The sequence below is a fragment of the Guyanagaster necrorhizus genome (genome assembly GCF_019112545.1).
Source record: "Guyanagaster necrorhizus MCA 3950 unplaced genomic scaffold BT62scaffold_11, whole genome shotgun sequence".
Lineage (NCBI taxonomy): Eukaryota > Fungi > Basidiomycota > Agaricomycetes > Agaricales > Physalacriaceae > Guyanagaster > Guyanagaster necrorhizus.
The window spans coordinates 1120257-1144565 of record NW_025064890.1 but is presented as its reverse complement, the minus strand read 5'-3'; the positions used below and the strand labels follow the sequence as shown (position 1 = coordinate 1144565).

At 42.5% G+C, this 24309-nt stretch overlaps 2 protein-coding genes across 2 annotated transcripts; one reads left to right on the top strand and one right to left on the bottom strand.

Annotated features, from left to right (window-relative positions):
* Window positions 1–460: 460 nt before the first annotated feature.
* On the bottom strand, window positions 461–3698 carry BT62DRAFT_948824 (cysteine proteinase). Its single transcript, XM_043188087.1, has 5 exons — window positions 3428–3698; window positions 3133–3377; window positions 2968–3082; window positions 828–2921; window positions 461–778 (listed from the first exon to the last, which is right to left on the bottom strand). The coding sequence occupies exons 1-5, from the start codon at window positions 3560–3562 to the stop codon at window positions 575–577; spliced, it is 2793 nt and encodes a 930-aa protein (XP_043040480.1). The 5' UTR covers window positions 3563–3698; the 3' UTR covers window positions 461–574.
* A 9977-nt stretch (window positions 3699–13675) lies between these two features.
* Window positions 13676–22668, top strand: BT62DRAFT_1005380 (uncharacterized protein; the record flags this gene model as incomplete). Its single annotated transcript, XM_043177146.1, has 2 exons — window positions 13676–13693; window positions 22459–22668. 2 exons carry the CDS (start codon window positions 13676–13678, stop codon window positions 22666–22668), a joined length of 228 nt encoding a protein of 75 aa, XP_043040479.1.
* Window positions 22669–24309: the final 1641 nt, after the last annotated feature.

The following is a 24309-nucleotide window of genomic DNA, read 5'->3' as shown; positions in this document are numbered from 1 at the left end:
TATGGTTGGACAATATTTTTTACCTAGGAGTGTGCAGTACGGCAGAGAAAAAGCAGTCGCAAATCAGACTATCTCACTACGGGATAGGCTCACTGGACCAGGTCGATGAGCCTGGTGCCTGCAGATGCACTGTAGTTGCCGTCTGAAAGTGACTGCTCATTTTCATACCCAATGGGTAGAGGCCCAGCAAGTTAGTGCTATGACACGCTGTACAACACTGCATTTCCCTTTGTTTCAGATTTTACCAAATGACCCACATATGTATAGACCGAAGTAAAAATGAATGGCAAGGTGTCTAGGAGTGCTAGTGAGGTATGATGGCCCCAGATCAATCCACTGATATAAATCCACCATATTCCATGCGCAGAGGTTATAGACCGCATTACACCACCTGGCCATGTTACTCATGGAACCCGCATTCACGTCGAACACTGCTATAAATATACGACTTGAAAGGAATCGGAGCGCGGTTCCAATTACTATCGTTTACAATGCGCATTTTTCTATTTTGTGTTACAATGGTTACTTACATGAACAGTCCGAAAGATAATAAGTTAGGTATGCAAACGATGGGTCATATCCGCTCGTACATGCATATGTACGCCTTGGCCTTGAGCACTTCTTCCAAGGTCGTCAGTCGAACAATCGTATCACTAATATAAGCCCATTGTCTATGCGATCTCTGGGGCGTTGAATCAGCAGAAGTGGGCGTCTTCAAACTGTCCTCCCCAGGACTTGAGTTTGGAAGGGCAGTATAAGCAATATAGTGGCCTCCCAGCTATAATCCCGTCAGTTTCCTTTCTTCCTGGGGCACAAATAGTACTCACCATGTTACCGATATGCACCACCACCGCATACAGGCGGTATAAACATCTCTCCATCTCTTTTGTGTGTGACTTGAACCCTCGGTCGTAGAAATCCTCCTTCTTGGGCGCAAGGAAAGGCGTCAAATCCAAGATCTCGGGAAACGTCACATAATCGTCCAATTTTTTGAAGCCGTTTGAAAAGGAAATCATCGTCGTCTTGGAGATCTGCTGGAAGCGTTTCAGATGGACGACGAGGACAGGCGGAGGAGTCGCAACGAGGTATCGCTTGTACGCGGGGCGCATGATGACCGGTTTTGGCTTTTTCTTAATGGGGGCCTTCGGTGCAGACCCAGACTCTCCAGACGTGGCTTCGCTATCGCCACCATCGGAACTATCATCGGAAGCATCCACACTTCGCCGGCCTTGATACTGACGGTATGTGGGCGCAGGTAAAAGAGAGTGTTTTGAGGCGAATAGTTCAGTCGGGGGTATGTCATTGGAAGGGGTATTATCATTGCCATTTGGAAAGGATGAATCGTTCGGGCCGTCATCCGAGTCTGAGGGGGCCGAGGGAACATCGCCAGGTCCCGGTGGCTCTGTCATCGCTATTGACGGAATTGGCAGTCCACCAGGGGTTGAGGTACCGTTAACGCTGGTAAAGGTCATTGGAGAGGATATGTGTTTTAGACCCACGACGGAATCCGGCGTGGAGCCCGCAATCGTTGTCGGTAATGATACGATGGACGCTGCAGTGTCGCTGAACTCTGAATGAGAGTAAAGCGGAATATTTGGACTTGATAGAGATGTCGGGAGATCGTTCGTGGATGCCTCTGAGGACGGCGTCCGCAGCCTAGGCTCTTCAAGCGGCGGTGATTCGTGATTATCAAGGCTATCAGAGTCAGCATCCCCTTCATCGTGCTGTAATCTGGGTTTGTAAAGCCCATTCGCGACCTTCCAACATCTCCTGCAGCCGACCATATTCTCCCCATCAAGAATTTCTACAGCAGTGAACATTTTCAAACACTCCTCAATACCTAGAAGCTGACCCATTTTCAACCACATATGCTGCGACGTATGACTGGGATGGTGATGGGAACTCGAAGAGGATCCATTGAGATGGTTGAGAAGAGCAAAGGGATTCGGCGCTGATTGGTACGTGACATCCGCTAGAATCTTTCGCAAATACGCTTGTTCGGCTTGAGATGGCTTCGGAGGCTTGGGAGATTTGCCTCGAGTGATGTTGACAATGCGAGGGATGGACGTGGTACTCGAAGCCCTGGATAACGGCGTTCCGATGACATGGAGTGGGGAGAAGGCACGTATACGGGGTTGAGGTACTTCTCGTATGTCCGGGTGCTCTGGATTAATCAAAGGTGCCTCAGACGTGCTATGTCTCCCTTCAGAAGAAGACACGTCCTCGCTGGCTGACGCCGACGGTGTACCTGGACGTGAAAAGTCCTGGATAGATCGTCTCTCTTTCGACCGGCTCCTGCGCTCTTTGGCGGCCTTACTTAACCCAACACTGACACTAAATCGGCGGCCCAGCTTGGCCCATCCATCATCTTTGCCCTTATCCTTCTTCTGCGGCATCGGTAGATCCCCAAACTCGAGTCGCTTCTCACCCTCGGAGACTGTCGGATCTTGTACTATTTCATCCTCCACATGTGGCTCCACAGATGGTTCCGCCAATGCATCCAGACTTCTCCGCCGAGGATCGTCTGTTATGGGAGGCTCGTCATGTTCTGGTTCCCTAGGACTCGGTGGGGCTGACGACGAGCGGTGCACTGGTGCCTTGTCTACGCCAAGGTTAGATGTCGCAGGGAACACAGGAGTCAGCCGTTTCGCTAGGTTCCTTAATCGATCACGTTTGCGTTCTTTTGCATAGTCTTCCAGTTTGATACTGAGACTGAGATCATTGAAGTCCTCGTATGTCTGTGATACATGCTTGCATTTCTGACAAACCAGAACGCTCGTGAGTTTGCCCCCAAAGATCATGTCAGGAAAGGACAGCAACTTGTCATCGTCATCCTGCTTCTGGTTGGACGAGGTCAGTGTCCGCCTGCGGCGTCTCTTGGCTTTCTCGGGCGGTGATGGCGGCTGCCGTTTCTTTATGACCTGGATTCCATTTAGAAGAGTATCAGCAGAAGAAGGACATACATACATCGAGCTCCTCCATTCGCATAGCGTCAAGCAGGATACGCATGAATTCGTGGGCGTCTTGTTGTGCAAAATCAAGGTATTGGTCGTATTTCCGGCCGAGCACGCCAAGAAGTGCCCTTGAGAAGTATATCAGCTTTCAGTCAGCAACAGTTAGAACGGGACACACCTCGGACTCTGACTCTCCCTCCGCTTATTCCTCTGCGCATCCCAGGCCTTGAGCATTACATTTACAAAGACATCCCCAATGGGCATGGTAGCCACCCAATCCTGCTTATCCTTCCCAGCGGCCTTGACCCCATTCGTGAGTAACGGCGACCTCCGTGAAGCAAGATGGGTTTCAGAATGGAACTGGTCAGTAGGTGAGATGGGCTTGAAATATATGAGATCTGAGAGCAGCCTCGTCGCAATTAACTGGCCAGCATAGGATCAGTGAAACTCCTGTTTTACAACGAATAACGTACACCCTGGAGCACGGAATTCATAAAGCACGTATTTCCGTTGTTGATAAGACCCGGTGGAAGCAAAGCGACCCTCTCCTCCCGCTGTCTCCTCGCACGGTACAATTCTTGTGGCGACTGCGATTTTAACTTGGCCATTTCTCGTCGACGAAGCCGATAATTCTCCAACCGATGGAGCGAATTAGTGGCTGTAGAGCGCCAGGATGTAATGAAAATCAAAGAGAGAGGTACTGCGGCAAGGGCCAGCGGTAAGGATGTCAGGATTTGGGTGGCATTATTTCAGGATTAATATATGCAATTGTACATAAAAATAAGTATTTTCCCACAATAAGAAGACTTTAGCAAACAAATATCGGCTCCGCTTCCGACTTTCGGCTCGCTTCCGAGTCATCCAGCAAAATTAACCAACTGGTTATGGACAACAAAATCAGCCTATCAGTCTCTTTATTAGTCAGTGCCTCTCACTAAATATGAAGGGAACATACCATATGATCAAGAGGTAACCTTGGCATGCTGGTATGAGTGTATGGCACTGACAGTCATATGATGTGCATACTTACATGAAACCAGCTCTGCATTAAGAACAGTTGAGCACATAATATGGTACAGATTTTAAAAGACTCACCTTCACAAAAGAACTGCACTACTTCAGGCATTTTGAGTATGATAGAAACACTCTGCAGACTTTAGTAAATCAAGAAAGTTGTATAAAAATGGGTTATTCTTGACTAGTAAGCTATGCAAGATGTATTGCTCATGCTAGTGGGGTTTAAAGGCACAATATAAAGATAGTGACTTGGTATGAGCTACTGTGCTCACTTTAACTTAGATATTCTCCAAAACTAGTTGAACTTCAAAACTAATACTAAGTCTTTCAAGCACTCTGAGCTTGACTAGTCACACTCTAGGCTGACTATATCATGATTTTAGACTTTAATCATGACTTTTTGATGCTTGATAAGCTAATGCTTATGAAAGCCCAATGATCCCTGATGAATAGTGAATTTAATACTGAGAGAGTGAATGCTAGGGTCCCTGCTATTGATGGCAACTCTGACCATCACACCATCTATTTTAAGTCATTTTGCACAACATCAGCTTAACCTTATGAGATGAGAGTCAAGTGCTAGAGTTTTGATGAAAAATTGTAACATGTGGCTCTCATCCTAATCAGTTGAATGTGATGATATTTGATGATGTATTGATGCCACTTTGTTCTGTCAACTCTGTGACTCAAATGCTTATGGATCCACCATATTCTTCTTCTTACTACCACAAAATATTCAATTTACTGCCACAGAAATGACAGAACTAGTCATTCAAGAGATAGGATCTGACTTCTTCACATTTATGCAATTCTGACATTATCTCTTGCATATTATAAAAGATTGATCTTTTTTAAGTATTTGTCTTTATTTTATCTTATAGTACCCAGCATTTAATGGTTTTCAAGGCTATTTTCTCATATGGACATGTCATTTGGCAGGTGTTTGATGTTACAATTTTTTCTCATCTTATCATTTTTCAGCTCTTATTTTATCAGATTGTCTATCTTATCTCAAGCATCTACCTGCAGGCATGGGAGAGATTATGTAATCACAACAGACAGGTAGTGTCATTGTACTTGGTTGCCTTACCTATGAACAATCCTCTATTGTCTACTCTCTGACAACTAGGCAAAACAAGTAGCATAGTATAGAATAGTACAATAGGCAGTAGTTATATTTATCATGATCCAGATAATATATATAAGTAGGATAGTTCTCACTGTAATAGTCCAGCTTCAAGCTATAAGTTTATTTCACACTATCTTTTCTCAAGCTTAGCTTGTCTCTGACCTTAAAGCACTTCACCTATCAAAACACATCAAGTGGACTCTAGCATGACTGTATGAACATGATACAGTGCTAGTTTATCACATGTTTAGTGTTAGACCTAATTGGCACATGACTTGAGCATATGATAAACTAGTACTATATCATGTTTGTACAGTCATGCTAGAGTTTATTAAATGTGCTCTGATAAGCAAAGTGCTTCAAGGCTAGAGACAAGCTAGGCTCAAGAGAAGATAGTGTAAGATAAACTTATAGCTTGAAGCTGGACTACTACAGCAAGAGCTATCCTATTTATATACTGTTCAGCTTGTAATAAATATAACTACTACTTATTATGCCATTCTGTGCTAGAATGCTGATTCTGCCTAGTTGTCAGAGATAAGATAATGGAGAATTGTCTGTAGGCAAGGTGACTGAGTACAATAGTGCTCTGTTTGTTGTGATTACCTAATCCTTCCTATGCTCTTCAGGAAAGCACTTAAGATAAGTGCTCTGATAAGATAAAAAAAAAAAGAAATAAGATATGAAGAAAATCATAACATTTAGGTCACATGCCAGTTAGGTTTAACATTTGACTGCTATCAAACTGCAGAATGGCAGCATTTGGATTCTAGCTTCTATATCATTGGATGATGAGACTAGGATGAAACTAAATATTGTTAGACTTAACTAGCATGTGACTTGAACACATAATAAACTAGTGCTGTATTGTGTTTGTACAGTCATGCTAGAGTCCACTTGATGTGTTCTGATAGATGAAGTGCTTTAAGGCCAGAGATAAGCTAGACTCAAGAGAAGATAGTGTGAAATAAACTTATAGCTTAAAGCTGGACTACTACAGCAAGAGCTATCCTATTTATATACTGTTCAACTTGTAATAAATATAACTACTGCTTATTGTATTGTTTTGCACTAAGATACTGATCCTGTTATGATTTTTTCCATTTTCTCTTTTTTAAAACCCCTATTTATGCTTAGTCAAGGCATCAAAGACAAGCATTTAGAACCATGGGAAAGGCTTAGTCATCACAACAGGCCTCGTCATGGTTTTTTGATATAACTGATGTCTAACAACAAAGCATACAATTGGCCTTTTATATATAGTAACAATACTCAAGGACAATGAGTGACAAGGACAGAGAGATACACAATAAGTATAAAGTATTAATAGTACATTATATAATAGTATTTAAAGAGGCTCACTCTTGCTGGTAGTCCTCAGCTTCGAGCTAAAGTTTATTCACACCATCCTATACTCAAGTCAATCTTCAGATCTTGTGACACATTGACCAGAACTGCATCAGTGAACTCAGTTGATCTCTCGAAGTATGAAGGGACATCTGTTTATCATGTAGTTTTGCTCATGTGATGCTTGGGTCTAACAATTAGCTCGAAGCTTCACCTTCTCTTTCCTCATGCCTATTAGTGTGAAGGAAACTGAATACCCTCCATCAATTCATCAGACTCAAACTTTGACCACAAGTTCTTTGAACTCCTTGCTTCTATCATTGGAACATTGTTAGGACTATTGGTGATCATCCAGCTGTGCTGGAGACACTATTCAATCACTGCCTGGGCCATCAGACATTATAACAAGTTCTAACATATCTATGATATTCTATGAAATGTAACCCCTGACCTCTCTCTCTATGATATCTCTGACTCCCGATGAACATCCCACCAGCCCCTATCAAGTCTCTTATCAGAAGCTGAGCCTAGCAGCATGCATCAAGAGGACCTTCAAGAAGAAGAAAGACACAGATACTCTCTCTGATGATTTAGCTGAGACAATGATGCTCCTCTCACAGGATTCCAAAACTCATGGATCACTAGGCTGCCTCCCAACCATAAGGACGAGGATATCCTGGAGGACTTCTTTCAGCAGTCTCTCTCTCTCAACTCTCCCACTGCCTCTCCAACTGGAGGGGTTAGTGACTATGCCTGAGACTCTCTCAGTCTCTCTTAGATGGCTGGGAGATCCTGATATGCAATACCTAGAAGCCAGCCTGTGAGCTCCACCACCTCTCCCCTCTGCTTAGTTAGAACTAGCAGTAGAATGGGGAGGACATCCTCGGACTGGCTCAATAATGAGCATCAAAATAGAGAAGTCCAGAATGAGGTCATACATAGATACTTCCCTACCTGGGACACCAATGTCCCCTTCAACTACGATGAGGCCCTCTGACAAGAGGAGCAGAGACAGCAAACTGCACTACAGCCAGTTTGTAGTGAGCTTGAAGAACATCTCCTTGAGCAAGGCAGACAGAGGTGGGCTAAAGAGTACAACAGGCAGCATTGGGAGAAGCAGTGGGAGATCGAGAGGGCTCAACTGGATCAGACCAATGTCTCCAACTAATATGGGCTCTATCCTGAGGGAGCAGCAGTCCTCACCCCTGTCTGTGCCAACCTCAGCCCAGTATTCAGAGAGCCAAGCACTGGAACCAGCATCTGGAGTGAGTGACACTGGAGGAAGAAAACTCTCACAGCAGAAGGAACAGCACCAAAAATCCCTCCACATTCTCTTACTCCACAGTATCCTCCTTCTCGATGAACCCCAAGTGCTGACATTATATTTGGTGACGATGAGTCCATTCTTAGACACTATAGACTATGAGTCTCTGGGACAGCTCATATCTCCACCCACACTCTCTGAGGGTTCCTTGGGAGCAAGATGGTCAGACAGTTACTCAATAATGAATATAGAAGAAACATCCAGCTCTACTGTGAGTGAGTGGAGATGGCAAGAGCAACAGGAGAAAACTGATATGACCAACATATCGGAGCCCAACCACCCACCATCTATCAATCTGAGGCCTTAGGCTCCATTGCTGGCCCCAGTACCCAGCCAGGACAGTGAAATGACAGTCTAATAGCTAGGGGACATGAAGAGTTTTTATGACCTGTCTGCCATCTTTTCTGAGGAGGATAATAAGGAAACTGAGAGTAGCAATCTGCTATGCTCCAGAGAGGAAATGTCCTATCTACTAACTGAGAACATGAATGAAGAAGAATTAACAACAGTGATAAAAGAGGCAAGAGAACGGGAGTATCAGGAGCTTTACCAATGAGAGGTAAGCTTCCTATAGCAAGACAGCACTTGGGTAGCATCACAGATGGGACAATTATATCTTTATTCTGATACTAATGACAGAGTAAAAATATTGAGATATGTGGCTACCAACTATGCCACAGTCCAATATAACAAACAACATCCTGAAGACCAAGTCTAATGGCTAGCAGCATATCAAACTCCAACACTAGTATGACTAATGCTGAGGACATCTTCTGTCACTCCAAAAAGAGCCATATACATGGCACTATCAGTCTAAAATGCTGTCTCACACTCTGACACTTTGGCACAATCAACAGCCACTTAGCTTGTTAGGATCTGACTCCAACCTTGAGACGTACTCATCTCATACTGAAATTCTTGGACTGGCAAAGAAAGCCAAATATTGGGAGTCCAGCCCCTTGCCAATGAAGCAATCAGGAGTGGCACAGGGAAGAAACTGATCAAAGATGATCCTGAAGCCATATGACTCAGATTCATGATCCACAATAGCATAATTGTCTGGAAGGATGAACCACTATGAGAGAGTCCAGTCATTGATGACAACTCACTCTATTCCTTTCCCAGACCACCAGCTGACTGGCAACATCCACTATTTACTGATTGGCCAAACCCTATGGATGCATTGCCTAATGATGCCTTGGTGCTCCAATGCTGGCTAGATCTGTTACAGAAGCCTCAGTCATTCAAAGGAGCCTCTGATGACATCAACCGATTTCTCATCGATTGCAAGCAATACTTCAAGGTATACATCAGACACCTGGACACCGATATGAGCAAAGTAGTTTTCACCACCTCTTATCTCAAAGAAAAAGTGAAGACTTGGTGGATACTCATTTCTCTGAATTTCCAATCATCAGCCTGAGAACACTACTACTACTTCTCTTGGCCTGTATTTAAACAGATGCTCAATGACAAGTTTATTGATCCTGTGGTGCAGGAGATATATAAGCAGAAGATCAAAGAATACAAGATGGCAGATAAAGCAGCAACCAACTACTTCAACAAGCTCGAATGATTGGCTAAGCTCGCCAGAATTAGGAATGACATGGGAAACACCAGAAGGATGGTTGAAGCCCTTAAAAAGGGGGTCCTCTCTTTATACATTATGATGATTTCAGCAATTGGTATCAAAGACCTGATGCCAGTGGGCTATGATGAGTGGAAAGAACAAATCATCAAAATGTACAAGGAGCAGCAAAGGCAGAAAGTGAAGTCATCAATGTTGCAGGACTATCCCAAGAAAATAACACTGCCAATTCTGAACAAGTCAGAGACAACTGCCAGAAAACCACAGGGATCCTCGATAATCTCACCATCCTATAGCACTCAAAAAACAGGCACCAGAATGATGTACACCAGATTGAGAAAGCCAATAGACATTGACTGTATGAAGAAGGAAGGGAAATATTTCAATTGCAGATAGAAGGGCCACATGGCCAAGGATTATCCAAAGAAGAAGAGAATCCAGAAAGATATCTGAGCACAGATTGCTGAATTACAGAGAGAGAACAAGGAACTCGGCAAAGAAACAAAGGTGGAGGAGGTAAAAGATGAGGCTGACCAGTGAGCGATTCCATTGAGCTGGCTGAGGACTTTAATAGTGTGTGATTAACAGCTGCTAGTTGGACTGATAATGTTTCTATAGTTACTCCTATGTTTACTGCACCAGAGCATTTGAATATACCCCCATTATCTACATTGCACACTAAAGAATCACAAAATAAAAAAACTCAAATGCTTTCAGGCTGAACAGGAGCAGCAAGCCCCAACATCTGGCTAAAACTATTTGATACTGAATGGACCTGGCACATCATCAAAGATGCCAAGGATGAAGCAGCAGCCAAAGCTGTGCTTAAAAATTAGGTCCATAAAATCTGAGCCAAAGAAGTCATTAATGAAATGGTAGAAGGAATGAGAAAGACCAAGAGATGCCAAGCTCTGGAGTGGCTGGATGAGCTTTGAGAACTACAGAAGTTCATTTGGAGGTCCAAGATGACTGGGCAGGACTTAATCACAAAAGCCCAAATTGAAACCCTCACATCTCATACCACCCATGTAGTAATAGCCCTAATTGACAGCAGGTGTACTAGAAGCTCTATTAATCACACTTTCATCAATAAGCACAAACTCCCAACCCAAGCCACCACAGCCTCAATCCCAGTATATAATGCTGATGGAATAAAGAACCAAGCTAGTTCGATTACTAAATTTGTAAAGTTGAGACTCATGATCAGTGATCACTCAGAACAAATTGACTTAGCTGTCACAGACCTTGGAACAAAAGAAATCTTCCTAGATCATGACTGGCTCATATGTCACAACCTATTGATCAATTGGAAGACCAGATGGATCACATTTGCAAGATGCCACTGTTGGAAAATCCTGTTTGAACTCTCTGATGAAGATCCCAAAGACTAGTAGGATGAAGAGTTGGAGGATGGGAAAATGATTCTTGCCATAGACCTCCAACAAAAACTATGCATCTGGGCCATACACCACACTAATAATTTGACCACCAGGACCAATGAGCAAAAGGCAGAAAAAATCTTCAAGGAAATGGTACCTGACTGGGCATGCGACTTCAAAGACCTCTTCGAAAAGGAGAGCTTTGATAAGCTACCAGAACTGAAGCCCTGAGACCACACCATCAAGCTCATCCCGAATGCTAATGCCAACTTGGATTGTAAAATATATCCACCTGGCATCAATAAACAGCAAAAACTCGACAAGTTTTTAAATAAAAACTTGTTCAGCAGATGTATCAGACTCTCCAAATCTCCCATGGCATCACCATTCTTCTTCATCAAGAAGAAGGATAGCAAGCTTCAGCCAGTCTAGGACTATCAGAAGCTTAATGAGATGACCATCAAAAATCAATATCCCTTACCACTGATTTCTGAGTTGATGGATAAGCTTAGGAGTGCCAGGTACTATACAAAGCTTGACATCTGGTGAGGATACAATAATGTCCATATCAAAAAGGGAGATGAGTGGAAGGCAGCATTCAGGACAAACCACAGACTGTTCGAACTGACAGTTATGTTCTTTGGACTAACCAACTCCTCAGCCACCTTTCAATGGATGATGAATGATATATTCAAAGATCTCATCGCCACTGAAAAAGTCACTGTCTACCTTGATGATATTCTAATAATATCCAAGATAAAAGAAGAGCATAGAGTATTGGTATGACAAGTACTAGCCCTTATGAGGAAGCACAAATTGTTTCTCAAGGCTGAGAAATATGAGTTTGAAGTACTAGAAATGGAATACCTTGGAGTTATCATCTTGGAAGAGAGCATACAGATAGACTCCATCAAGGTTGCAGGAATAATAGAATGGCCAGAACTAACTAGGAAAAAGGAGTTACAGTTGTTCCTCAGATTCACAAACTTTTACTGATATTTCATCTAAAACTACAGCAAAATAGTCCAACCAATGACACAGTTAACCAGCAATGCTCCTTGGACTTGGAGTATCTCACAACAGACCACTTTTGACGACTTAAAGCATCAACTAGCTGAAGATGTTGTACTCACTATTCTGACACAGGAAGGGAGGTTCTGAGTCGAGGCCAACTCAAGTGAGGAAGCCATCGGGGCCATACTCTCCTAAAAGCAAGATAATAAATGGTGACCAGTTGCATTCCTGTTGAAAGCTCTCACCATGACAGAATGGAATTATGAAATATATGACAAGGAACTCCTTGCTATCATGCTCACCCTGGAAGAATGGCATCACTACCTCATCGGTGCTACCAAGGTCTTTGAGATCTGGACTGATCATCAAAATCTTTGGTACTTCTGCCAACCTCAGAAGCTGAACCATCAACAGGCCAGATAGATCACAGAATTAAGCCAATACCAATACACACTTTATCATAAAGCAGAGACCGCCAACAAAAAGGCCAATCTACTCAGCTGCAGAGTGGACCATGACCAAAGAGAGGCTGACAATGAAGGAGTAACATTGTTATGCTCTGAGCACTTTAGAGCCATGATAATGCCAATAGAGGAGAAGATTCATGAGTGCATAAAAAGTGCAACTCATAATAGCCACAAGTAGGACCAATGAGTGGCCCCCTCTCTTAACCATGAATGAGGAATGATGAAGGAAGGGAGGATGATCTGCTACAATAGACAGATCTACATCCTGAGAGACCAGAAACTCCAGAGCAAGATCATTGCCACCTGCTATGATCATATCACAGCTGGTCACTCTAGAATAGCCAAAACCAAAGAACTGATATTATAAGAATATTAGTGGCCCAAGATGGCAAATGATATTATCACATATGTACAGGTGTGCAAAGTCTGTCAATGAGAGAAATCATCAACACAAGCCCAACCAGCTCCTTTGCACCCTAACAAAATCCCATCTGCACCATGGACCCATATCTTGGTCAACATGATTACCAGCTTGCTGGATTGTAACAGCTTTGATGCAATCATTGTTATAGTTGATCGATTTTCAAAGGTGATCATTCCAATCACCTGCTCAACCGAATTAACTTTAGAAGGATGGGCCAAAATCCTTTAAGATGAGATCTATGCCAAATATGACATGCCACAGGTCATCATCTCAGACAGAGGATCACAATTTATTTCCAAGTTCCTAGATGACCTGTACAGACTCTTATGCATTAAGTATAATGCATTAACAGCATACCATCCTCAGACTGATGGACAAATAGAGCATGTCAACCAAGAAGTCAAAAAATACCTTGGACTCTTTATCAATTATCGACAGGATGATTGGACAGAATGGTTGGTCCTTGCAGCTTTCCAACACAACAACCATGTACACTCAGCAATGGGGAAAACATCATTCTTCATTAACCACAAATGACACTCACATGTCACTCAGACAGAACAACACTGAACAACTACACCGGCATCAGTGGACTTCACCTCTATGATGACAAAAATCTATGCTGAGACAAAAGCTGCATTGGAATGAGCTGCTACATCCATGAAGACACAGTATGATAAACATTGACAACCAGCCCATGAATACTCTATCAATGACAAAGTATAGCTGGACACAACAAACCTCTATTTACTCCAACTCAAATGGAAACTTGCTGACAAACAAACTGGACCTTTCCAAATCCTTTCAAAGATTGGGGCAAGTATTTACAAACTTTATTTACCAATGTTCTGGAAAATCTATGATATCTTTAATAAGATACTACTTTCCCTGTACATCATGCCAGCCTTTTTCAACCAAGAAAAACCTCCACTGCCTCTGCCAGACCTGATCAATGATGAAGAACATTATAAAATTGATCAAGTCTTGAACTATAAACTATGCAAAATCAAGGCAAAAGGCAGAGGAACAACAATGACGGTTGACTACCTTGTCAGTTGGAAAGGTTATGGCCCAGAATCTAATCAATGGATCAATGAGAAATTGATGAATGCTGATGATGCTATACACAACTATGAAATTTCCCTAAATTAAGCTATCAGGATGATAGTCTTAAAAAGAGGGTAATGTTACAATTTTTTCTATTTTCTCTTTTTTGAAACCCCTATTTATGCTTAGTCAAGGTGTCAAAGACAAGCACTTAGAACCATGAGGAAGGCTTAGTCATCACAACAGGCCTCATCATAGTTTTTCGATACAATTGATGTCTAACAATGAAGCATACAATTGGCCTTTTATATACAGTAACAATGCTCAAGGACAATGAGCGACAAGGACAGAGAGATACACAATAAGTATGAAGTATTAATAGTACACCATGTAATAGTATTTAAGGAGACTCACTCTTACTGATAGTCCCCAGCTTTAAGCTAAAGTTTATTCACACTATTTTATACTCAAGCCAATCTTCAGGCCTTATGACACACCGATTGGAACTGCATCAGTGAACTCAGTTGATCTCTCAAAGTGTGAAGAGGCACCTGTTTATTATGTGGTTTCACTCACATGATGCTTGGGTCTAACAGATCCTGCCTGGTCATTGGGAGTAGGATAATAGAGAATTGTCTGTGGGTAAGATGATCAAGTACAATGGCACTCTATCTGTTGTGATTATCTAATGTTTCTACACTCTTCAAGAAAGCACCCAAGATAAGATAGACATTCTGATAAGATAAAAAAAAGAAAAAGATATAGAGAAAAATCATAACAAATGTCTTAAGACCAGTTCAGTGAAGATAGCATCTTGAGGTGTGATTAATTTAGCATATGAATAGGCAGGTTTGAATTCAGCTAAACCTAGTCAACAGAAAAGTTGCTGATGCCTTCAAGAATAACTCAAGAAGAGGTGGTGGACAGCACTTTTGCTGACAATATACCTAGAATAAGCAGCAGTTAGCATGGATGTCAATTGATTATATAGTCCAAGCATGATAACAAGGATCTCAGATTTGATGATGGTAGGGTCTTGTATGTTGTAAGGACTCTTTGACTCATCTTAGTGTATAATTAGATATTAATAGCATCAGAATATGACTCATATGCTTACTGACTCTATACAAGTAGTTAATGACTCATGCAACTCACTGTAGTTAAGATTAGATTTCTGACTCAGTATTATGCTGAGTTGACTCATACTTGTAGAAGTATATAAAGCTTGTAAAGTTGATAGAAGCAACTCTTCTTTTTTACCCCTTACTTGTGCACCCTTAAGATTTTGGACCTGTGTCAGGCCAGAGGGAGCACTAACTTGGTTTAGTTAAGTAACCAGCCATTCAAAGACATCTAAGCCCTTCTCTTTGAGCATTGCTGGCCATACCTTTCAGGTGTTATCAGCCTTGACCAGCCATATATTCAGGTGTATTCACCTTGACCAGCTATTTACACTACTGTCCTAATCAATTGATTATTTATCCATTAAGATTTACAAGAGAGGCCTCAATTGAACTGTAAAAGCTGAGTAATTACTCCCCTAGGCTTTATATATGTAATGATATAGTTATAGTGCTCATTTTTGCAACTAACTTAAGGCCTAGATACTTTAGATATGAAATACAGATTTTAGAATGAGGTTCATTTGCTTTAGCCTATCTTCCTTTAATGCTCATCAGCATTCAGATTAAACAGTGGTTTGTAAATGTTGTTGCACTCAGTACTTGTCAGATAGATTCTCAGCTATTTCTCTGGGTTTAATCAATAAAGACACCACCTTCCTTTGTGAAACCTCAAAAAGTATAATCCAAGTGGACCTACTCTTCAACCTTTCTGGAATGGAACAGGTCTGTCATATATGATCATAGATGCTGCCCTTTCTTATATCTACTCATAGAACTCCAAAGGCCATGTTTCTGGCAAAGTTCCAATCATCAGATCATTAGAACTTCAGTCCTGGTTGCACCTGAGATTTACTTGGAGTATGAGTATAGATAAAGAGTAAGCTATTCCATCTGATTTAAAAGATGTCATGCAGACCATCTTCAAGAGCCATAAAAAAGACTATGAAAACTGTTGATGGATGGGACTTTCAGAGGATCATCCTGTAAGAATTTGAGTACAAAGAGGATTGTTACTAATAGTACAATATCAGTATATTATGAAATATTGTAAGTTATAAGTACAGTGTTAATCATTATAATGCTCATCCCAACTGTCACAGTTAACAGATGAGGAGAGTGACCAACTGATCATGAATATATAAATGACATGTAGGTAAGACATTTACAAATATAAAGAAGATCAAAAACAATACCTGTACAGTGTTATGAATATGACTATTTCACACCTTTACATTCTTCACCCACATCATTTTCCATGTCATTCACATGCTGCTCCTACATCTTTGTTGTGCTACAACCCCACTCTGTAGCACAACATGCTGAAATACTCACATATTTATATCATTACAGAACTATTACCATATGATGCACAAATGATATATATATTCCTTACTGCGACACTCATATATCAGACACCTCTAGTATGACTATAGGTCTTACATCACACCATCATTATATATTATTAGACTACACTCTTTTATATATAAGGTAGCTCAGCTGTAGCCTTAAGCCTCAGCTTCAGACTAAAGTTTATTCTTCCAATACTCTTCTGACTGAACTCTTAGCATCACCTGACTTGATTGAGATGCTTTTTGCTCTTTTCAGACTTCTTAAGTGCTGCTTGCCTAAACACGAAGCATAGCCTTAAGTTTTAGTTTGTTTGTAGTAGTTGGTCACTAACAATTAGTCTGAAGCTGAACCTGCTCTTCTCCTGACAACAGCCAGGAGTACTATATAAACATTCCTCTACTTGTACTTGCTATCCTACTTTTTTCTGCAGCAGTTCTACTGTTCATGCTCTATGTCTCCTTCATCTACAGATGAGAGATTATCCACTGGTGCTGCCAACAGACAGCCAGTTGGTTCAGTCCCCATCTCCACATTCCTCAATCCTGCTGGCAGACTTGATATTCAATCATCCACCAGTATAAACTCCAGTCAATGTGATACATGTTCGACATACCTGAGCAGGTCAAAACAACCCACTTCTCAGATGTTGAGGAAGTCAGGCTTTCTCTCCTGAATGCACCAAATTGAGAACAAGATATTGACACTGAAAGAGGAGTCATCCTCTGAGGGCTCAAGAGCACTCAAATGCCCAAGATTGAGGTCACCCATGACCTCAACTATGACTCATCCAATAATGAATGAGAAGCAATAGAAGGAGTAGGCCATTTTGGTCTCAGACTGAATCCACAGGAATCCAGCCTGAATAGTGGATGGGCTGATAGCCTAATTATTATCTTCTCGGACTTTAAGTCCAAGCCTGAGCATGAGAGAAACCCTCCTATACAACCAAGAGTGGCCTGCACTCCTATTCCCTGAGCACTTATGCTCAAATACCCTGACTCCACTCTGAGAGTCACTCCTGCAGTCTTCGACCACTCAGTACATGGCTCTAGGCAAGCCACACCCATCCTCTGCAGACACCATCTGTGATGAGTACCAGAGAACAACACTTCTCCACCACTCTACTCCCTGCCCTGCCATAGAAGCAGCACAAATCCCACTGCTGCCCTCGCCTTCAATGATGTTCTTGGCAGGATTCATCAATAGTGAGAGGTCTAGCATGTGAGGAGTCAAGAGAAGAGGCTCATTCATCAGTTGGAGGTCTGCTCTCACTGTGAGAAAAGCCTTGCCCATGGCCTCTAGGGCCAGCCAGCCTCAGCCCACACTCTCAGCCCTGAGGAGTTTCCACTCTGCCCCTAGACTGGTCAAGACTCCAGTCCAATGATCTCCAGATGCTCATATGTGTCCACTCTCAGCCTCTTGATTACCTTCTGCAGTCTCAAGATACTCCAACAGGAGCAAAAAGAAGATACCTGCCCAGGCATCATCTTTCTCTCCCAGTTCTCGACAGTTGCCTACACCTGTGACCTCTCTGAACAGCAGCATCTCCATGCTAACCAGGATGCTCAGTGAGCATGAGCAATGGCTTGCCAAGGAGTTTCAGAGGATTTGGAAGGAAGCAGCAGTGACACTGTCAGATTCAATTAGCTGAAGGAAGGGAGACTTGAGCCATCACTGAGTGATGACCTTATGGGCAGAAGATTGGGAGGATATTTTTTCATACAGCATATGGGTGACCACTATATTTAATTTTAATTCTCTTTATCCCTATTCATCTTATTTAATGCTGAAACTATACCAATACAAATAGTATGGTCTCATGAATACCACAGAGGCACTTCAGTCTGAGATGCCAAACCATCCATAGCAGAACAGCTTCCAGTTACTGGCAGCCACTGACCTATTAGCTGATTCTTGGGCTAACATTGTATCATCAGCACCACTAGTAGACATTCAAAATGCTGAGCTACTGATGATAGACCCAGTACAATTACCACCCTCACCATCTTCATCAAGCAGCCTAAGTGAGGGTTTGGCAGAGACACCTGCCAGATGAAGAAGTCTTTAGTCTCTACCTCAAGGATCAAATAAGTGGCAATCATTGATATTATCTCAATGGCCAATGAGATAGATGGAGGATGATGCCTCTTAGATACAAATATGCCCAAAATTCATTCAGAAACTGGCCCTGTTCAAGAGGCAGTATGAAGATCTGAACCACTTTCTAGTCCAGTATGGTATGTACTTCCAAGTACATACTGCTACAATCTTTCTGGACTCATATAAAATAGTCTTTGCGATGTTCCTTTTCGAAGAAAAGGCACTGGACTGATGGATCCTTAAATCACAAGAATACTAATTGAAATCTGTCAGCCATTATCAGTTCCCCATATGGGCAAAATTTGTGGAGGAACTCCAGGTCAAATTCTCTGACCCAGCCATCAAAGAAGTACATCTAGTCAAGATGTATGAAGTCAAGCAGAGTACTTGGACCACTGCTGAGTACTTTGTCAAACTTGAAAAGGAGGCGAAGCTTGCTAGTGAAACCACTGACAAGAGCAACAAGGGAAACCTTGTTTATGCATTAAAGTCCAGCATTATCTGTCAGCACATCAACATGATCAGTGCAGTCAACAAATTCATGCTGACCAACTATGATGAATGGAAGGAATGCATCCTCATCATAGATGCTGAATGCCAGTGCTAGACTCAAGAAGTCACCCATAGCACTAGACCATTCAACTGACCAGTCACTGAGAAGGCAAAAGTGGCTGGCTCTTCTGCCAGATTCTCTTTAGGATCCAAACCTGCTAACTCAACAAGCTCAAGCAGCAATACTACTGGTGACAAGAAGACCACCACTGGTACCATGTTTGGTGGCCAAGAGAAACCCATAGATATTGACAAATTGAAGAAGAAAGAAAAGTGCTTCAGATGCAGAGAGAAAGGCCATCTCTGCAAGGACTGCCTCAAACAGTCCAAGCTGAAGTGAAGCACCACCAACATCCAGTGGTTACTCAAAGCAATCACAGAAGCAGAAGAGAGAGAAAAGCCCACCGAGAAAAAGGAACTTATGGCAGCTACCTTTAAAATCGAAGAAGTAAAAAATCCTATGGGAAAGTAGCCAGCTCAGCTTCTCCATGGAAGGATAAGTCTGGACTCAGTGGACAAGTAGCTATGAAGGACATTGTTTCTACTTTTACTAATAAATATGCATTGTTAGCTCCCACTGACCAGACTGAAGAGCCAGAAAAAACTCAAGTGCCCTTCAAGAGGGCCAAATAGAGTGAGAGATACTTCAAGATAACCATTGAAGAAGTTTTCAATGAGGAAGATGACACCTCCTTCCTCTAGAGCCATGTAGAGCCTCCCAAAGCCAAACTGGTAGTCCTACTGGCTAAGCCTAGGGAAGAGCATCCAGCTCTTTCTCCAAAAGCCTGCAAAGACCTAGCATAGTCAAGAAACCTGACAGTTAATAAGGCCAGATGGATCAAACCCTGAACAGCTGAGTGGACCTTACAGTCTATTTATGAAGCATCTATCCTTGAGGAGAAAATGGTGAAACTCAAGATGTGGACTCATTCATGTCACTAAATAGAAGTAGATAAAGAAACTATCCTACTTTTTACCCAACTTTCTGAATCCTCTGACTGTTTTGACTTACAGTTAAAATGATTGCATGAGCTCAAACATGCACTCTACCAAATCTGCAGCTGTCTCAGCCAAACTATAAACATCAAGTATCAGATCGAGATATTAGACACTCATAAGACATTCACAGTCTTGGCCCTCCTGGACTCAGGCTGTATCACTAGTGCCATCAATCAGTGCTTTATAGACCAATATGGCCTGAACATCTGAAAGGCAGCAGTACTGTCCTATGTGTACAATATAAATGGCTCATGGAACAAAAACAGAGACATTACCAACTATATCGAGGTCCAACTCAAAATTGGCAAGTACGAAGAATGAATCGAGCTCACTGTTACTGACCTCAGCACAGCTGAAATGTTCCTGAGATATGATTAGCTCAAGTGCTATAACTCCATCATCAATTGGTAGAAAGAGACCATAGCATTAGTTCAATGCCCCTGCTGAAAGATGCCATTCTATCTGCTGGACAATAATCCAAAGGAGCCATGGAAAACTGATTTGGAAGAGGGGGACAGGATGCTTTTTGTGGATGTAGAAAAAACAATTCACATTTACATGATGGACAGCAAGAGCAATGAGTTGGCCACTAAAGCCAATCTTGCCAAGAGGGACAAGATTTTTGATGATCTTGTTCTAAGTCAATACTAGAAATTCTGGGATGTGTTCACCAAAGAAAATTTTGATGAACTCTCCCCAAGAAAACTCTAGGACCACACAATTGAGTTGGTCTCCAATGCAAAGGCTAGTTTGGACTGCAAAGTCTACTAACTCAGCCTGAATAAGCAAGAGGAGCTCAACAAGTTCCTCGACAAAAATCTGACCTTCAGCCAGATTTAACCCTTAAAATTGCTCATAGCATCACCCTTCTTCTTTGTCAAGAAGAAGGATGGGAAACTCCAGCCAGTACAAGATTACTGAAAACTCAATGAGATGACAGTCAAAAACTGTTATCCACTCTCACTTATTGCCAATCTGGTAGATAAGCTTCAGGGGGCAAAATACTTCATCAAGCTAAACATCCAATAGGGATACAACAATGTTTGCATCAAAGAAGGGGACAAGTGGAAGGCTGCATTCTGAACCAACTATAGCCTGTTCGAACCACTTGTTATGTTCTTTGGGCTGATGAACTCCCCAGCAATGTTCCAGTGGATGATGAATGACATCTTTAAAGACCTCATCACCCATGGCAAGGTAACCATTTACCTTGATGATATTCTCATCTTCACCAAAGACTTGATGGAGCACCACAGGATTGTTCAAGAGATCCTGCAAATATTATGAGAATAAAAGCTTTTTCTTAAACTGAAATAGTGTGAGTTTGAGGTACTTGAAACTAAGTACCTTGGAGTGATCATCAGCAAAGAGGTGGTCTGAATGGACCCAGTCAAAGTTGCCAGCATCATGGATTGGCTGGCACCATTGAAAAAAACCAAACTCCAGTCATTTCTGGGGTTCACAAACTTCTATTGTCACTTTATCCATGACTACTCAAAAATCATATGACCAATGACTGCACTCACAGAAAAGGAACCATAGAGCTGGAGACTGGCTCAGTCAGTGGCATTTATTGCCATTAAAAAAAATGTCTGAGATGATGCTGTCCTCACCATCTCAGACAATGACAATCAATTCCATATAGAAGTGGATTCTAGTGAGAGGGCAATTGATGCCATTTTGTCACAAAAACAGAATGACAAATAGCACTCAGTTGCATTTTTATCAAAGGTGCTCTCGGCAACAGAGCACAACTATGAAATTTATGATAAAGAACTCCTTGCTATTATGCTCACATTGGAAGAATAGCAGCACTATCTTATAGATGCCAAACTCAACTTTGAAATCTGAATGAATCACTAAAACCTCTAGTACTTCAAGAAGCTACAGAAACTCATCCACAGACAAGTGCAGTGGGTTACCGAACTTGCAGATGTTATGATTTTCCCCTTTATTTTCTCTTCTTCTTCATCTTTTACCCCTATTTATGCTTAGTCAAGACATCAAACAGAAGTCATGGGAAGGGCTTAATCATCACAATCAGCTCATTTGTCATTCGCTCACTGATGCATGACAACAGTGCTTGATGATGCACAATCGACCTTTTATGTATGGTAATAATGCTCAAGGACAATGAGCACCATGGACACAGAAAGACACAATTAGCCAGAGTATTATTAGCATAGCCTGTACAGTACTTAAGACTCATAGCTCTCACTGATATATCTCAGCTTCAAGCTAAAATTTATAACCACCATTCTACCTCAAGTCAATGTCTGATCTTATGATACACTGAACAGATATACACTCAGTGGACTCAGCTGATCCCTCAAAGTGCAAAAGGACACCTGTTTATCATGTGTATCAGTTTACATGATGCTTGGGCCTAACAATTAGCTCGAAGCTTCAACTTCTCTTTTTTAAGTCTAATTGTGCTGAGAAACCAAATGCCCCCCACAATCTCTACTGACCTGAATTTTGACCACAAGTTCTTTGAACTCCTCTCATCCATCATCAGAACATTAATAGGATTGTTGGTGATCATCCAGCTATGCCAGAGATGCCATTCAATCACTGCTTGGGCTCTCAGACATTACAATGAGTTTCTATATATTTGAGAAATCTTATGCAATGTAACTCCAGACCTCCTCCTACATGACATCCCCAAATTCTGATGAACAACCTACCAGCCCTCAGAAGCCAGGTCTAGCAGCTCGCATCAGGAGGATGGTCAAGAAGAAGCAGGAGGACAACACTCCCCCTGACTTGGAAACTAGCACTCTTGCATCCCAGGAGGACACAGGATCTTTGTACCAGATGTGGTCCTCTATGGCGAAGACCAGGATCTTCTAGAGGACTTCTTTGAACAGTCCTCCTCCTCCAACCCCTCTTCAGCCTCCTGAACCCATAGGATTGCTGACCATGCCTGAGACTCTTTTGATGCTGCTTGGCTAGCTCAATGATTCCAACCTCTGACTCCTTGCAGCCAGCCTCACAGCCTCACCCCTACCACTTGAGCCAGCCCATGGATAGGGAGGGACCCCCAAAATGACAAAGAGCAACAATGATGAGTATGAGAGGAAACCATCCACTGGTACTTCTCCATCTGAGACCTTACAGTCTCCTTTAACTATGACAATGCTGTCTGACAAGAGAAGCATAGGCAGCAAAATAAGCTGCAGCCAGTACATGGAGAGCATGAGGACTGCCACAAGGAGAAGGAGGAGCTCCAAAGGAGAGTGGCTGCCTAGTATGATGAGCAGAACTAAGACCATCAGCAAGAAGTGAAAAGGGACAGGCTCACCAGAGCTGATATCACCAACTGGTATGGACTTTGACCTGAGGTCCACAGTGTCCTTGCCCCAGTATGAGCAGATGGCTCCCTCTCAACTCCAGTCTTTAGAGAGCTCAGCTCATCCAGGAGTGGGACCCTTGACTGGAACCAGCACCTTCCAACCCCAGAATATCCCTCTTCCTGGAAAACTCCCAGCACCAACTCAGCCATCGGGAGTGATGAGTCTATCCTCAGATATTATGGGCTTCGAGTTCCTAGCAATACCCATATCCCTGCTCATGCCCTCCAAGGATTTCTCAGAAGTCAGGTCATTGGCCAGCTTATCAACAATGATTACTGACTGAACATCTGCCTCTATCATGAGTGAGTGGAGGCGGCATGAGCAACTGGCAGAAACCAGTACAATTCTAATATCGGCAGCCAACCCACTGCTGCCTATGATGATACACCAAATACTACAACCACTGGGCTGAGCACCCAGCCAGAGCAGCACAATGACCATACAACTGAAAGAGGACGAGGGACCCTACGACCTGCCTACCGATTCCCTCCTTGAGGAGGAAGAGGATGACAAGGAGGCTGAGAAAACTGAAAGCAGTGACCTGCCCTGTCCTGGTGGAGTCCTCAGGTATGGATTGGAAGAAATAACAGATGAAGAAGAACTGGAATGGGAAGTAGCAAGGGTAAGGACACAGGAATACCAGGAGTATTACCTGTAGAGAGTGAACTTTTTATGGCATGATGCTACCTGGATAGCATCACAACTAGGACAATTATATTTGCATTCCTCTACTGATGAATAAACAGAAATGCTGAGGTATGCCACCATGGACTATGTGGCAAACCAATACAACAAGAAGCATCCAGAAGATCAAGTCTGGTGACCACCAGCATATCAGATGCTGACAAATATCCAACCAATGCTGAAGACCCCACCTGTCACCCTGAAACAGGCTGTATACTCAGCCCTATCAATCCAGAGCACATATTCATACTCTGCATCCTTCTCCTAATCAATGGCAACCTGGCTGTCCTGATCCCAAGGAGTGCCAGAAGGATAAACTAGTGGGTACTGAAATCCTGGGACCAGCAAAGGAAGCTGACTTCTAGAGGCTCAGCCCTCACCTGATGAGGCAACAGAGAGCAGTACCAGAAAGGAGCCAGTCTGTGACAATCCTGAAGCAGTACAGCTCAGTTTC

Bases quoted from the DNA above. Each gene is read 5' to 3' on its own strand.
- BT62DRAFT_948824 (XM_043188087.1), bottom strand. From the start codon at position 3,562: ATGGCCAAGTTAAAATCGCAGTCGCCACAAGAATTGTACCGTGCGAGG. The intron at 3,378-3,427 runs GTACGTTATTCG...TATGCTGGCCAG, and splicing joins TGAATTCCGTGCTCCAGGGT to TTAATTGCGACGAGGCTGCT. The intron at 2,922-2,967 runs GTATGTATGTCC...AATGGAATCCAG, and splicing joins TGCGAATGGAGGAGCTCGAT to GTCATAAAGAAACGGCAGCC.